General features: G+C 40.8%; 1 protein-coding gene across 2 annotated transcripts in view; it reads right to left on the reverse strand.

Annotated features, from left to right (window-relative positions):
- The window catches only part of eepd1 (endonuclease/exonuclease/phosphatase family domain containing 1), a 55,477-nt gene that overhangs the window by 19,160 nt on the left and 20,408 nt on the right, over positions 1-15,909 (reverse strand). For both annotated transcript variants that reach the window (XM_036566002.1, XM_036566003.1), the window contains exon 2: positions 9,327-9,378. In XM_036566002.1, coding sequence (XP_036421895.1) covers positions 9,327-9,378 — 52 coding nt within the window. The remainder of the gene's footprint in view (positions 1-9,326; positions 9,379-15,909) is intronic.

A 15,909-nucleotide genomic window follows, 5' to 3' on the forward strand; every position in this document is an offset into this window, starting at 1 on the left:
TAGCAACCACCTGAGTTAACATAGTAATGTCCAAGCAATACCTAAGCAACCACCTGGGACACCACAGCATAGGCCTAGCAACACCTTAGCAACCACCTGAGTTAACATAGTAATGTCCAAGCAATACCTTAGCAACCACCTGGGACAACATAGCAGTGGCCTAGCAACACCTTAGCAACCACCTGAGTTAACATAGTAATGTCCAAGCAATACCTTAGCAACCACCTGGGACACCATAGCATAGGTCTAGCAACACCTTAGCAACCACCTGAGTTAACATAGTAATGTCCAAGCAATACCTTAGCAACCACCTGGGACACCATAGCATAGGCCTAGCAACACCTTAGCAACCACCTGAGTTAACATAGTAATGTCCAAGCAATACCTTAGTAGTCACCTGAAACAACATAGCAGTGGCCTAGCAACACCTTAGCAACCACCTGGGATTTCAAAGCAACAGCTTTGTCAAGCCAACTTAAAGTTTGTTTGGTTTTCACTGTTACTTTTCAATGAAGTAAGAAAAAAAAATACCTGCTTAGTATTTAGTGATCGTGAAGCAGCTCTGTGTTAATGCTTTGTGTAAATTACCATCAGCTTTCAGGTTTATATTCAAAGAAAAACGACGAGATCTAAACAGCTCCCTATTTAATGTTGTTGCAAACTGACAAAGAAAATCAGTTCATTTGTATTAAAAACAGTTTAAGAAAGCAAGGTGTCAAATTGTTGCTGTATGTGTTCAGTAATGGCATTTAAATTATAGGGCTCCTGAAGACTCCTGGTTGCGTCACATGGCTGAATAAATCATAAAGGTATGCAGTGAATATCAATATCACATGCTTGACTCAAATGTGACTCTCATTTAGTCTGTATCTGAGTCACTGTGCCAGTGTTCAGTTATTGGGTCAGATACCTGACACTGTTAGCCCAAATACCAGTCCAGGGTGATCCAGAAGCTGTGTCCGATATCCCCCTGGTGCTCTCCAAACACGCATATTATTCCCCTGATCCTCCGTCATCGTCGCCCCCTACAGGCAGCAGGAGGCCAGCAAACAGCTCCATTTACTCAGTCACATGTACTACAGTAATTTTCCAGTTTCTCAACATCCAGTTTTGCTTGATTTGTACAAATGATTATACCGTTTCTTCAACTCAAGCAGGGGATAAAGCTAGTTGGCAATGGCTTAATTGGCACAGATGAATTTTTGGGAAACTTAACGGCTCTTTTGGTCCTTATTTCACTGCACTTTCAGTGGAGTTTAGATTAAAGCTGCCGTACTCAGTTTTGTTCTCTCTGAACACGAGTAAAGGAAATGCCTTTTTCCTGAGAAATCACAGATCAGAGTTTCTAGTAAAGAGCACAACATGTAAACAACTCCGTTCAAAGGAAACAGCCCATAACACTTCAGCCTCTGAAAGGCATGCACCGAAAACAGTGCTGCTTCCAGTTTACATCTTTCAGATGAACAGATGTTGCTTCTCGTAAGTGAACTGAAGGACAATAATTTTGACTGACGTAAAATAATTTATTAATGTAGAAATAATGTACACATTGTAATCAAGCGCATCACTGTTCGACGCACTCAAAGTAAAAGTTCCAGTCAGATTGTGGGTTAATTCCTGGTAAAGGCTGTATTTGTAGCAGATGTGTTACTGCAGCCTCTTTTTAATAGCGATGACTCAGAGCAGTGGAAGCCCTTCTTTCCATTAGTACGCATCCAAACAAAACACATGCAGCTCACACAGCACTTACACTCACTGGCCACTTTATTAGAAACACCTAACTTGTACTTCCACTCACTGGTCACTTCATCAGAAACACTTACTTTGTATGTACATTCACTGGCCAGTTTATTAGAAACACCTACCTTGTGCTTCCACTCCCTGGCCACTTTATTAGAAACACCAACCTTCTTTTCACTCCCTGGCCACTTTATCAGAAACACGTACCTTGCACTCCCACTCACTGGCCATTGTATAGGTGATAGGAACCAGGGGTCTACAACACTATTAATGTAGCAACTTTATTTACTATCCAAACCCACCAGTGAACCTTCATATGTTTTTATATGTAACACTGATGATGGTAAAAAGGTTCTTTGGGGAGTGCTCTGCCTCACTATGCCTTGCATGTACCTCTACACCATGAATGCATTTTAAAATATATTTTACACCAAAACCTTTTCAAAACTCAAGCAGTGAATTCATATTCTGTGAGGGAGCTTTTAGAGGTGGACGTCTGGTTCCTATCACCACCACTGTGAACAATTCTGACATGGTAAGTTCCTTTAGAACGGAGCATTTCACACCAAACCACTCTTAAATCAGAAATCTTCACAATTTAATTATGCAGAACTGAAAAAAAAATGGTGGAACTGCCGTTTCCTATAGCTGTATTTTGAGAATGCCTCTTTGTTGTCATGGTAAAGATGGTTTAGTGTGTGGAGGGCACTGACGCCTTAAGTGGCACACTGATGACTCAGGACAGGAAGCCGAGACTTATCAACTCAGTGAACGAGGCAACACAATCTCTCAGCATCACAAAACCACAGTTACACCACAGACCCAGAGGTTGCCATGGAGACCAAAACATTAACTCAAAACTAAAGGCCTTAGTGTCTGTAAGAAGAACTCAACCAGCGTGATCCTCACACTCACACAGAGCAGAAGAGAAACACACCAGGATTAGAGACCATTAAAACTGCACAAAACTAGAACAAACAGTGAAAATCAGGAACACAGTTAATTACAACTGTTCTGGAGGAAAAACTGTTTATACATTGTTTATAAGAACTGGTTAATAATGTGATTATTTCAATCTGGTTGAACTTTTATTGAATGTTCTTACTTATTCACATCAAACAAATAAATTTAGCATCATGAGGAAAAATGCAGCAGAAATTTTGTATGTTTGTAGCTTGGATGAATAACAATACCCAATTGATTTGTTTCATGCAACTTTCACACTTTTATTCACAATTAAATTAGAATTTTCTATTGTTCGGTAAAAAAAAAATCAAGGGACATGACCAAAAAAAAAAAATTGCACTTTGTAGTTCTACAGTTACAGACTGTAGTCCATCATGTTTGTCTGCATACTTTGTTAGCCCCCTTTTATCCTGTTCTTCAGTGGTCAGGACCCCCATGGACCCTCACAGAGCAGGTACTATTAGGGTGGTGGATCATTCTCAGCACTGCAGTAACACTGATGTGGTGGTGGTGTGTTAGTGTGTGTTGTGCTGGTACGAGTGGATCAGACACAGCAGTGCTGCTGGAGTTTTTAAACACTGTGTCCACTCACTGTCCACTCTATTAGACACTCCTACCTTGTCAGTCAACCTTGTGGATGTAAAGTCAGAGACGGTAGCTCATCTGCTGCTGCACAGTTTGTGTTGGTCATCCTCTAGTCCTTCATCAGTGGTCACAGGACGCTGCCCACAGGACGCTGTTGGCTGGATATTTTTGGTTGGTGGACTATTCTCAGTCCAGCAGTGACACTGAGGTGTTTAAAAACTTCAGCAGCACTGCTGTGTCTGATCCACCCATACCAGCACAACACATCAGTGTTACTGCAGTGCTATGTTATAATTTTTAATTTTTATATTGTGTGTAAAATAGATTGCTTTTGATTTCTAATATCTTGAATATATTACAGCTTCACTTTTCTTTGAATACACACTCAATGGAAGTTTTACACATTGATTAGAGAACTTGTGAATTGCACTCTGACAGTTTTGTGGTGTGTGTTGTGGTGAGTGTTGACCAATTGGTCAGGAATGCCATCAGTGTTAGATTAAAAGTCAGATGTGCTTCTACAGACACATAAAACAGATCCAGGCCTTAACATTTGAGCTGAAATTTACATTTATTTCGATAAATGAATTATTCTATCAACTATTATTCGGTTAATCAGTCAATCAAACTATTCCGTCAGAATGACTGGGTGGATCATATGAACAGTTTAGAGCGCTTTTTAAATGAAACAACAGAAGCCATATCGCCCCCTACACTTCCTGTAGAGTATTACAGTCTGTCAGAATGACTGTGTGGATCATATGAACATTACAGAGCACTTTTTAAATGAAACAGTAGAAGCCATATCGCCTCCTACCTTTCCTGTAGTGTATTACAGTCTGTCAGAATGACTGTGTGGATCATATGAACATTATAGAGGCTTTTAAAATGAAACAGTAGAAGCCATATCGCCCCCTACACTTCCTGTAGTGTATTACAGTCTGTCAGAATGACTGTGTGGATTATATGAACATTATAGAGCACTTTTAAATGAAACAGTAGAAGCCATATCGCCCCCTACACTTCCTGTAGTGTATCACAGTCTGTCAGAGTGACTGTGTGGATTATATGAACATTATAGAGCACTTTTTAAATGAAACAACAGAAGCCATATCGCCCCCTACACTTCCTGTAGAGTATTACAGTCTGTCAGAATGACTCTGTGGATCATATGAACATTATAGAATGATTTCATTATAATCCATAATCATGGATTTCAAAATCCATTCTAAGCATTTTTACAAAAAATATTTAAATGCCTAAAACGTTTTGTCAATGCAGGCTCCGGTAATTGTTCCTTACAGAAAGAGCTTTATCAAATCTGTTGAGTTTTTTTTTTCATAATCAGCTTTGTAGGCTAATTGTGGCAGCCCTGATATACACAGCAGCACAGTGTGGCCTGGACACGGCGGAGACAGAGACTGGACTGTAGAAACACTGCACAGAGCTCAGAGCTGCAAAACAGAAGGGCAACCAGAACATGCAGCGTGAAATCACTTTTCCCATGTGACTCAGACGGTCTGCAGTGCAGTGGGGAAAAGAGCAAGGGGGACAAATCAAGAGAGAGAGAGAGAGACAGAGAGAGAGAGAGAGAGAGAGACAGAGAGAGGGGGGGTAGGGTGGAGAAAAATGTTAAAGGAAGAGATGAAAAAGGAGAAAGAAAAGAGAAAAAAAGGACATACAAGAGTAAAGTCTCAAGTCTCTGTGGTTGGAGTCCGAGTCGAGTCTCTGTGGTTGGAGTCCGAACAGAGTCTCTGTGGTTGGAGTCCGAACAGAGTGCCTGTGGTTGGAGTCCGAACAGAGTCTCTGTGGTTGGAGTCCGAACAGAGTCTCTGTGGTTGGAGTCCGAACAGAGTCCCTGTGGTTGGAGTCCGAACAGAGTCCCTGTGGTTGGAGTCCGAACAGAGTCTCTGTGGTTGGAGTCTGAACAGAGTCTCTGTGGTTGGAGTCTGAACAGAGTCCCTGTGGTTGGAGTCCGAACAGAGTCTCTGTGGTTGGAGTCCGAACAGAGTCCCTGTGGTTGGAGTCCGAACAGAGTCTCTGTGGTTTGAGTCCGAGTCAAGTCGTGAGTCTCTGTGGTTAAAGTCTGAGTCGAGTCTCGAGTCTCTGGGGTTAGTGTCCAAGTTGAGTCTCAGACACAGCAGTGCTGCTGGAGTTTTTAAACACCTCAGTGTCACTGCTGGACTGAGAATAGTCCACCAACCAAAAATATCCAGCCAACAGCGTCCTGTGGTCAGCGTCCTGTGACCACTGATAAAGGATTAGAGGATGACCAACACAAACTGTGCAGCAGCAGATGAGCTATCGTCTCTGACTTCACATCTACAAGGTGGGCTGACAAGGTAGGAGTGTCTAATAGAGTGGACAGTGAGTGGACACAGTGTTCCAGTGAGAATGATCTACCACCCAAAAAGTACCTGCTCTGTGAGGGTCCATGGGGGTCCTGACCACTGAAGAACAGGGTAAAAGGGGGCTAACAAAGTATGCAGAGAAACAGATGGACTACAGTCTGTAACTGTAGAACTACAAAGTGCACCTATATAGTAAGTGGAGCTGATAAAATGGACAATGAGCGTAGAAACAAAGAGGTGGTCATAATGTTACGCCTGATCGGTGTAGCTTCATCAATGTAGTTGATTTTGTGATCATCTGAGACCTAAACATTAAGCCAGACCTTCATTTTAAGCCTGTGCGTCTAACGTAATACATAAAGACGTCCAGCATGGTCCAAAAACCGCACAGACACTATTTTAGCTATTTTAAATCTTGAGTCCAAGTCGGTCAACATGCGAGTCTGAGTCACTGAATTGAGTTCCCACATGTAGGGAAAAAGAAAACAGATGGAAAGATGGAAATAGGGACATGGGCAGGGGGACAGAGAGAGAGATAGAGAGATAGATAGACAGACAGAGAGAGAGAGAAAGAGAGAAAGAAAGGGAGATGTGTGTTCATAAAGCATGCAGCACTTAACATGAGTTATTTGAGGTGATTTGAAAGGGAACCGAGTCTCTCTGAGAGGAGAGGAATGAAAGGAGGAGGAATGGAATGGGAGGAGAATAGAGAGGGATGTGGGACACCTCCATGTGGAGCAGCCTTCTGATCTCTCCCTCACTTAGACACTCTGCTGCTGCTCTGCTGACCTACTTTAACAGTCAGGCACAGAGCAGATCAGACCCACCCATACAAACACATCCTCAGTCGAGAATGACCCGTCCCGATCTATATGGCTGGGAATTTTACCCATGATGCCACATTACCTTCACACACTGCATCTGTCCATTAGGATTGGGTGCTGTTGTCAGCAGTGGCATCACGTTTATTCAATATAAAAACATTACTTCAGTTAACATTGATTCGCCTCTGTAATTTACTACTAAAATGCTCATAAACTACAAGAAAAATAACAAAAGATAAAGTAGAAAGCAAGATCGCTTTGCATTACTGTCATTTCCTGTAGTACTCTGAGCAAATTATACACCAGAAAATCTAAAATCCATCAAATTAGCCGTGTGTCCTGGCTCTGAATTCTATCAAATGATGGGGTTATCAAATTAAAATTCAATTTTAATTTAAAACACACTAAAACGGTCAGATTAAGCCAGATGAACCACATGCTGTACAGCTGTTTTTGTGTGATGCAGAACCATGCTAGTGGCTGTAGCTGTTTTCTGACCGTTCTATGCAGTTTCACCACCATGGCTTTTCTCAAGTTTTGTGCTTTTGTTTTTGTGGGGGGGCAATGGCTGTGTTTACATGCAAAGATTTTTGCCAATCTGATTGAATACATTCCGATTACAGATTAAGACGGAGGTGTTAATTCTCACTCTACAGTTTCACGTTTGCTAGCTAGCTTGCTATGTAGCGAACCTAGGAAATGTTAGGTGTCCTGGGTTATATAATAAGCTACCGTGCTAAACATGCAACAAAAGGCCATGGGACTGGAGTGCGTGTTAGGGGCTGGCTTGCTTGCATTTCCCTAGTTGTGATCACCTCTATCCCATCTCCTGTTGAATGAATGCCACAACTCTACTCTGTTAAATCAGCGGACATGCTGCAGTAAAAGCTAATCTGCTCTAAGAAATGCGAGGCTGTATTTTATGTTTCTTGTGTGCAGCAAATGGAGTTATAGCAGTGGATTTTTCCACAGAAGCCCAGAGTCCAGAGCATACACACTGGAACTGACACAGTATTTATAGCTGAATGGGCTGCGAAGGGACATGAACGCCTCACACAAAAATAATGCCCCAAAATAACCAGGAACCCTGGCTGGGCCAGCGTGAAAAGAGAGAGAGAGAGAGAGAGAGAGAGAGAGAGAGAGAGAGAGAGAGAGAGCTAAGTCCTTTATATTAGTGTTTGCTGTTGTATTTTTAGATTACTTTATTACTGTAATACAATCATACAATACACTTTATTGTTATTGTCCCCATGGGAAAGCATGTTGTGGTGCACTGCTGATCCACCACAAAAACATAAAATTATAAGATCAATCATCAGAACAGTCAAACATCAAATCAGTAATTAGCAAGATCCAATATGCTCACTGCCCAACAGCCCTGACTATTTACTGATCACATGCACTGTCACATGGCTTAAATATACAGATTCTACAGTGGCAATAAAGACTGCTGTGCACCCCCTATCAGAGCTGGACCAATATATCGGTTGGCCAATATTATCGTCTGATATTAACAGTCTGTCTTTGTTTTCCTTCCCCTTGTGTGTCTTGCCACATGCTTTTGTTGTTGTCTTGGTCTGTGTCTTCTCCCCGGTCCTGCCTCCTTGTTATCTGTCTCACCTGTCTGTAGTCTGCCCTCTTGTTAGTCCCAGGTGTTTCTCGTCTCCCCTTATTGTATTTATACCCCTGTGTTTGCTCAGTCTGTTGGTCTTGCATTGTCGATGTGACTGTTTTTGTTCCCTGTTTCCAGGTTACTTCAGTATTATAGTTTTTTCTAGTTTAGTTTGTCTTCCTTTGTGTTCAGTTTTGCTTTTGTTCGCTTCTCTTTGTTATGCTTCACAATGGACTTATCTGCTCTACTCACCTCTGCAATCAGTTTCTGGACTCTGATCAGATTTAAATAAAAGGAACTCATGCTTGCATCCAGCTTCATCGCCTCCCTCGTTACAAAGATAAACAAGAGGTAACAGAAACGAAAACCACAAAGAATTATGGGTAGCTCCACTCCCAGTGCGACAATATTTATATTATTTAAGACAGAGCTGAAACTGAGAATAAAAAGTGAGACAACTGAGAAAACCATATTTATCAGTAAAGCATTGACTCGCTAAAACTTTATATTAGAATACGTTTAAAATCCAAACTATAAATGCGCAATAATGTCAGGCAATATTATTGATAACAGGACATTTTAGCTCCTTTAAATCAATACCAGCCACAAAAATGTTTATATCGGTCTGGCCCTAATTCTGTTCATAAGGCTACGTGACACCTACATAAGCTTGACATGACAACTGACATAACCCTACATAAATGTTTATAAATGCTTATACCAATAGGCATCATCGGTCATAAAGTCTACTTTAGCTAACATTGACAAAACCGGCAAATGTAAACTTTATAGTGAATTACACCTATTGTAATAAGCATTTGTACACATTTATGTAGGGTTATGTCAGTTTTCATGACAAGCTTATGTAAGTGTCATAAAGCCTTATGACCTGTACCCTACAGTAAAGCGTTATCAGTGTTTTTTCTGTCAATATTTTTTCTTTTTTTCTAAGTAAACTAAGTGAAACTGATCTGACTGGTCTGTAGGAATCGACTGTTTGCAGCATTTGCGGATTAGGTTGAAAAATGCTGTGCTATTCCTTCAAGCAGGTTAACCGTATCACAGTATGAATGTGGGCTTATGTTGATTTAACTTACAACAAGAATCTCCAACCAGAGCTAACAGCTGGAATTACAGCAGTCAAGTAGGGTCAGACAGTCAGGCTACTCTTAAAGTGACTCGAGAGATCAGGGACAAAATGATTTTAGAGCACAAAATGGAAATTATATTAATGAACTACTGCAGTACCTTATTCAGAGCTTCACGATCAGCCAGGTCCTGAACTGCTAACAGCTTGATGCTAGAGAGAGAGAGAGAGAGAGAGAGAGAGAGAGAGAGAGAGAGAGAGAGAGAGAGAGAGAGAGATTATTTTTCACTCAGAGTATTAAAGTCAAAAACAGAGCCTTTTGGAATCACTTGTCATTATTGTTGTTGTTGTTGTTTTATTCAATAATAACTTATACAGTGCAGATGTTTTCCTTAACATTTTAGCTTTTTTAACTTTATTAACTATACTGTAATTACTATACTGTAATTACCTATTTACAGTAATTTCTTGATAAGTTATCTGCCTCAAGCACTTTTCAAATATGAAGCATTCTGAGAATTTATTTCATTATAACTTCATTCTGGATGTTGATGGAGGTTTTAGAATCTTCTACAGCTCTGTTCATTCTCAACACATCCAACATTTCTTCTTTTTTGTCCATCTTTCTACTAATGATCTGAACCTGGCTTTCCAGACCCAGATTAAGCCTAAACTAATGGATTTTTTTATTGTGGAACACCACTGACATCGCAGTTTTAGCCCAAGACTAGGTTTAATTACTCAGGCTTATTAAGACTACTGTGGCTGCCACCTGCTCAGTGTCACCAAGGGCTCTTCAGGTTTTAATAAAAGCTGCACCACATTACCCCCCTCCTCCCGAAAGAGACGTTTGTCATTGTTGTTTATGTTGTTGTTTGTTAGCTGTTTGGCTGTGTTTTATTGTGCTGGGCTGTGGGTTTACTTAGAGTGGGCTTGGTGTCTACGATAGAGAGAAGTCATATGGCTAGAAGTGACCTTTCCACCTATTCCACCTATAGTGCTGCACAATATTGACATAAAACGTGATGTTTGATGAAGCTGTCCGATATCATGTTGACTATACGAGAAGCGATAAATTACGTGGCGCAAGTGGGGACATTGTTTGGGATGTGTAAACAGAAATCTAACTAACCTCTCTTTAAACCCTCTTTAAGCAAATAGCAAAATACAAAATTACAAAAGCACCATTACCTTTTCTGCAAAAGAAACAAAATACTAAGAACTACTTACATCAGAACTGCAAGCACATTTTTGTGCATTGTAGGACTGAGAAACAATCAGCATTACCTCAACAAAATTTGAGGCCACAAAACCAAATAAATAGATATGTATGTTTTTATATAGGCACAAAAGAACAAATACATATTCTACTTTATTTTTTTGCTTAGTTATTAAATATTCTGGCATCAGACACACACACACATACACACACACACAAACACACACACACACCTAAACCGCTTATCCTTCTGGGTCGCGGTGGGGTGCTGGAGCCTATCCCAGCTGTCATTGGGCATCAGACATGGCAGGTTGTATTTACTTCAAAAATAATTGTTTTTTACAAAATATTGCTCTTGTTTTTTACAAAATATTGCAAAATATTGCGCTTTTGGTCGAGTGTAGTTCTTAGTTGGTCCAGGACTCTTATTTTGAAGGACTCTGGGGGCATAAGGTAACAAGCTTCAGTATCCCAGCTGGCTAGCAGAAAAACAGTAGAGCCTGAGCTAGCCTGTGTGCTGCGTGTTTCGCCCTTTGCTGCAGCTCTTTTGAGTTGAATTTCCAGTAAAGCTGAGTTATGGGCGATATTTAAAGCCCTCTGAGTGTGTTCTGGAGTTGGCTGTTTGGTCGAATGGTTAAGTCACTCATCTCCCACGTGGGAGAGCAGGTTCGGTCCCAGCGCAGAGAGGCAGGCTTGTAGCGGTTTGTGCCGGTAATGTAATGATGCCTCTCTGGCGCTGCGTGTATAAGGTAATTAGATTGGTTCACTCATTAATGTGTTTATCGCGGAAACTCATATCGCGATAACGATAAAAATACAATTTATCATGCACCCCTAGACTGTTCAATAAAAGAGAACTTTCCTGAGCAGAAATACTGGCATTTTCTGGTTCTTCACCACAACGCCACACTATCATTACGCCTTTTCCTACTATTATTATAGTTTCCTCATCAGCCTCCTGTCAAACAGCCCGGCACACCCTGTTGGTAAACGACAGCAGCAGATAGGACACAGATAGCAGACAGTTCAGGACAGAAACTCCAGGATGCTAATGATGTTAATAATGCTCAGCACACAAACACAGCAGCACGAGGAGAACACGGTCAATATTTATGCTTATAAAAAAGGCCAGGCTGTTTCACCAGACCAGCACTCCACAAGCAAGCAGGATATTAACGTCCGGCTCCTCTGCATACCTCTACACTGGAGAACCCCCGGTTTAGTGGAGCAGTTTGGAAATCAAATGTAGGGGAGAGCAGGGCACAACCTATAACCTATCACACTGTGTTTTGCTAAATAACTTTAAAAGTACCTACAATTTATGAACAATTTAATCGAAAGCAGAGTGAGTGAACTTAATCCAAGAGGGAGTTAACTGTTACAGACTAAGGGTAACAACTGTAACAGCCATTTAAAACAGATGCAAAACTCTATTAATTATTAATATGATTAGGGAAAAGAGAGCTGATCATACATGGCAAATTCATTTTAGTGGGAGAGCTAATATTAGAACGATAAAACTGGTTTCTGAGGTTTTATAACACGATTTGATTTTCGATATTTCATGTTAGCAATGTCTTGATTCTGCAGAGCTCTAGATTTGGCAGAGCATTTCAAACAAAAGATAAAAGATTAATCAAGCCATTGCCGAATACGCTGTATTAAATATATCTAAAAACAACTCAAAGGCAACGATGTGACATCACAGTCAGGGGGAGCTCTAGGCACAAACAACAAAGAGATTAGACCAATCACAGTCAGGGGGAGGTCTCAGAACAAACACCACATAGATCAGGACCAATCACAGTGAGAAGGAAGTTTCAGAAGTAATGATGTGCTCATTAGGACCAATCACAGTCAGGGGGAGGTCTCAGAACAAACACCACATAGATCAGCACCAATCACAGTTAGAGGGAGGTTTCAGAACGAATAGTGCAGACATTAGGACCAATCACAGTCAGGGGAGGACTCCGAACAAATGAGACGGTGAAATCAACCAATCACAGTCAGGGGGAGGTCTCAGAACATACAAGGCAGTGATCAGGACCAATCACAGTCAGGGAAGAGGTCTCAGAACAAACAATGTGGAGTATAGGACCAATCACAGTCAGGGGGAGGTCTCTGAAACAAATGAGGTGGTGATATCAACCAATCACAGTCAGGGGGAGGTCTTGAAATAAATGACGTGGAGTATAGGACCAATCACAGTCATGGGGAGGTCTCAGAACAAACGACATGGAGCATAGAACCAATCACGGCCGGGAGGGGGGTCTCAGAACAAACTAGGCAGTGATCAGGACCAATCACAGTCAGAGGGGGGGTCTCAGAACAAACGAGGCAGTGATCAGGACCAATCACAGTCAGGGGGTGGTCTCAGAACGGCCACACATCACACTGTACAAACTCAAACCACTGCAGCATTTTGGCCAAAAATACATCATTTGGAATTGAAACGTTTTTTTCGTTTGAAGTTACCGATGGTTTGGTTCAGAAAAGTTATCCAAAAGAGCATCTGACTCTGTGTCCATAGCATAAGCCCCACCCCCTCTCTGCCCACTTTACTCTGACCGGCTGCACCCAGATGCCTAGCTCTGATCAGTGAATACGTTTACATGCACTTAATAATCCAATAACTGCAGAAAATCAGATTTTGTCAGTAATCGGATCAAAGCTTTTACATGCATTTGAGTAATCAGATAATCAGAGGCTCCAGGTCTACATGAGTCAGACAGTAATTGGATTTCTGTTTTGAAACCGGCCAATAAACTCACAGAAGGAGGCGTGACGTAAACATAAGGTAAAACTAAAACTTCATGCCGCGGCTTTTTTTTTTTTAAAACATTGCGTCACTTTACCTGAAAATATGAACAAACATCATCTAGAAGATGAAGAATATTTAAATCCTTCATATCGCCAAGCATGTATTTGGTTTCAGCATTGTTTGCTGCCATTTTGCGACAGTGCTGCTGGCTTATTTCCGGTACCGCGGTCTATTTTTGCACATGTGCAGACTGAGCAATCAGAAAGAAATCAGAGTAAGAGTTTACAAGCACTGAGAAATCTGATTACTGAGGTAAAATCCAGCTCTCTTTATCAGATTTTTAGACAGTACTCTGGTCTAAGAAATTGGAGTGTGCTGTTTACATGACCATTTGAATAATCAGATAACTGCAGAAATCGGATTATGATCGGATTATTAAGTGCATGTGAACTTGCTCCCTGACACTGGTTTCCAGGATAGACGGTAAATGAGACACTCTTTGAAGAGGAGGGGCGTGCACAGTTTTACATTTCCATACAATATCACAAGCTCAGTTCTTCTGATCTTTGGATACTGTATTGAAAATTTTTTCATAGTTAGTATTTCGGAAGCATTAAGTGTGATATTGTCTCATATGGACAGCTTGAACTCTGCTCCATTTACACAAGCAGCTCTATCAGACTGGGGTAAAGTCTAACTGGACAGCTGGCCTGCATTACACCATCAGCAGAAAGAGAAAGAGGAAGGATTACACTGGGGAAAAATACACTGCCCACTGAAATGTTTGGGCTTTACAAAATGTTTTCAAAACACAGTCAAGCCTTTCTGGGGCTGCAATGTCTAAAACACAAACATGTCCATTTTAAATACTATCCAAAATCAGCAGTAAACCTACACGTGTCTTCTGAGTTTTGATATGTGATGCTGATTATGCTGTTTTACCCACCTTTAGACCAAAAGTTTCAACGTGTGCTTAAACAATAGTTTGGAAAACTGTTAGAATACTTTTTAGACAAAACCTGGTCTTTAACAGCTGAGTGTGTATGATAAACCTAATCAAAGCATTAGCACAAACCTGCTTTATGCCCTGCATGTACCCTTCCACCATGAACTGATTTAAAAAAAAAAGGCCAAAAGTGACTGTAAAACAATGTCTCAGTCATCAGGCAGCAAATCCATAATCAATACATGGAATAACTTTCTGTGAGCGTTTAGAGGTGGACGTCTGGCTCCGGTCACCGCCACTGTAAACAGTTCTGACAGTAAGCTTCTCTAGAACAGAGCGTTTCACACCAAACCACTCTGAATGACTCTGTTTACATCTTAACCGTTTAATTGCACATGCTTTTGGGAATACAGTGGAATTCTTGTTTAAACAGAAAGTTTGAGAAACTGCAAAACAGAAGGAACAGCCCTAAACTGGGAGTAAAGCCAAAGTCCACAGATGTTATACCCTTGTTGCAATGTCAGAACTCAAAGCACCTTTAGACCAAAAGTTTCAACATGTGCTTTAACAACAGTTTGGATAACTGTCAAAATATTTTTTAAGACAAAACCTGGTCTTTAACAGCTGAGTGTGTATGATAAACCCAACCAAAGCATTAGCAAAGACCTGGTTTATGAGCAACCTTTACATGGACTTTACTTACTTCAGTGGAAATAATGAAATACAACATCACTTACTCAAGAAGGCAGAGTGTCCCCAAACTTTTAAAGGGCAGTGTATGGCAAAGAACCCTCTGAACCACACACACACACACACACACACACACTTATCAACACATCAACAGTTAAAAACAGCAGGGCTTAAACAGCCTCGTGCCTTGGCGGCCTGCCATAAACCCTTCAAATCACCTCCACCAGAGAAAACCTATAACAGCTGAAATGAATCAGGTTACATAACTATTACAAATCCACTTTACACAACACTGATACGTCCTGAGCCCAGAGAGTGAGGAGAGCCTTTCATCCACCCGCTCAGAACCCTTCAGCATTCTGACAGTGTCATTTCTGTGCTGCCTCCTTTTAGTCCTGGAAAAAACTGAAGGACTGGATTTCATCTGGACCTCACAGAGGAAAGGCTGAGTACTGAGAAGAGTACTGACGGGCACTATGAGTAATTCTGTAGTCAGGCATTCTTAAATATTCTCAAAAGACTGCATAATTACTGTTTATTTGCTGAATTTAACATATTGGAAAAAAAATTAAAACAAAATGTGGCCTGTACGAAAGTTACGGGATATTTTACAACCCTATTTGCAAAAAAGTTGGAATACCATCAAAAATGTATATAAAAACAAAATTGAATGATGTGCAAATCATTTAAACCCCATATTTCATTGAAAATAGTACAACGACAACATATCGAATGTTCATTGTTTTTTGAAAAATATATGCCCATTTTGATTTTGATGCCAACAGTACGTTCTGAAAAAGCTGGGATGGGGGGCATCAAAAGGCTGGTAAAGTTGTGTAATGCTAAAAAAACACCTGGTGGTTAATTGGCAACAGGTCAGTAACAAGACTGGGTATAAAAAAGCATCTCAGAGAGGCTGAGACTTTCAGAAGTAAAGAGGAGGAGGAGTTCACCACTCCGTGAAAGACTGCACGATCAAATAGAGCAACAATTCAAGAAACTTCTCAACATAATATAGCAAAGAACTTTTGCTTTTCATCATCTACAGTACATAATATCATTAAAAGATTCAGAGAATCTAGAGAAATCTCTCTATGCAAGGGACAAGCCCAAGAACTAGTATTTGCT

The sequence above is a fragment of the Colossoma macropomum genome, unplaced genomic scaffold (assembly GCF_904425465.1).
Source record: "Colossoma macropomum unplaced genomic scaffold, Colossoma_macropomum, whole genome shotgun sequence".
In the NCBI taxonomy this organism is placed as follows: domain Eukaryota; kingdom Metazoa; phylum Chordata; class Actinopteri; order Characiformes; family Serrasalmidae; genus Colossoma; species Colossoma macropomum.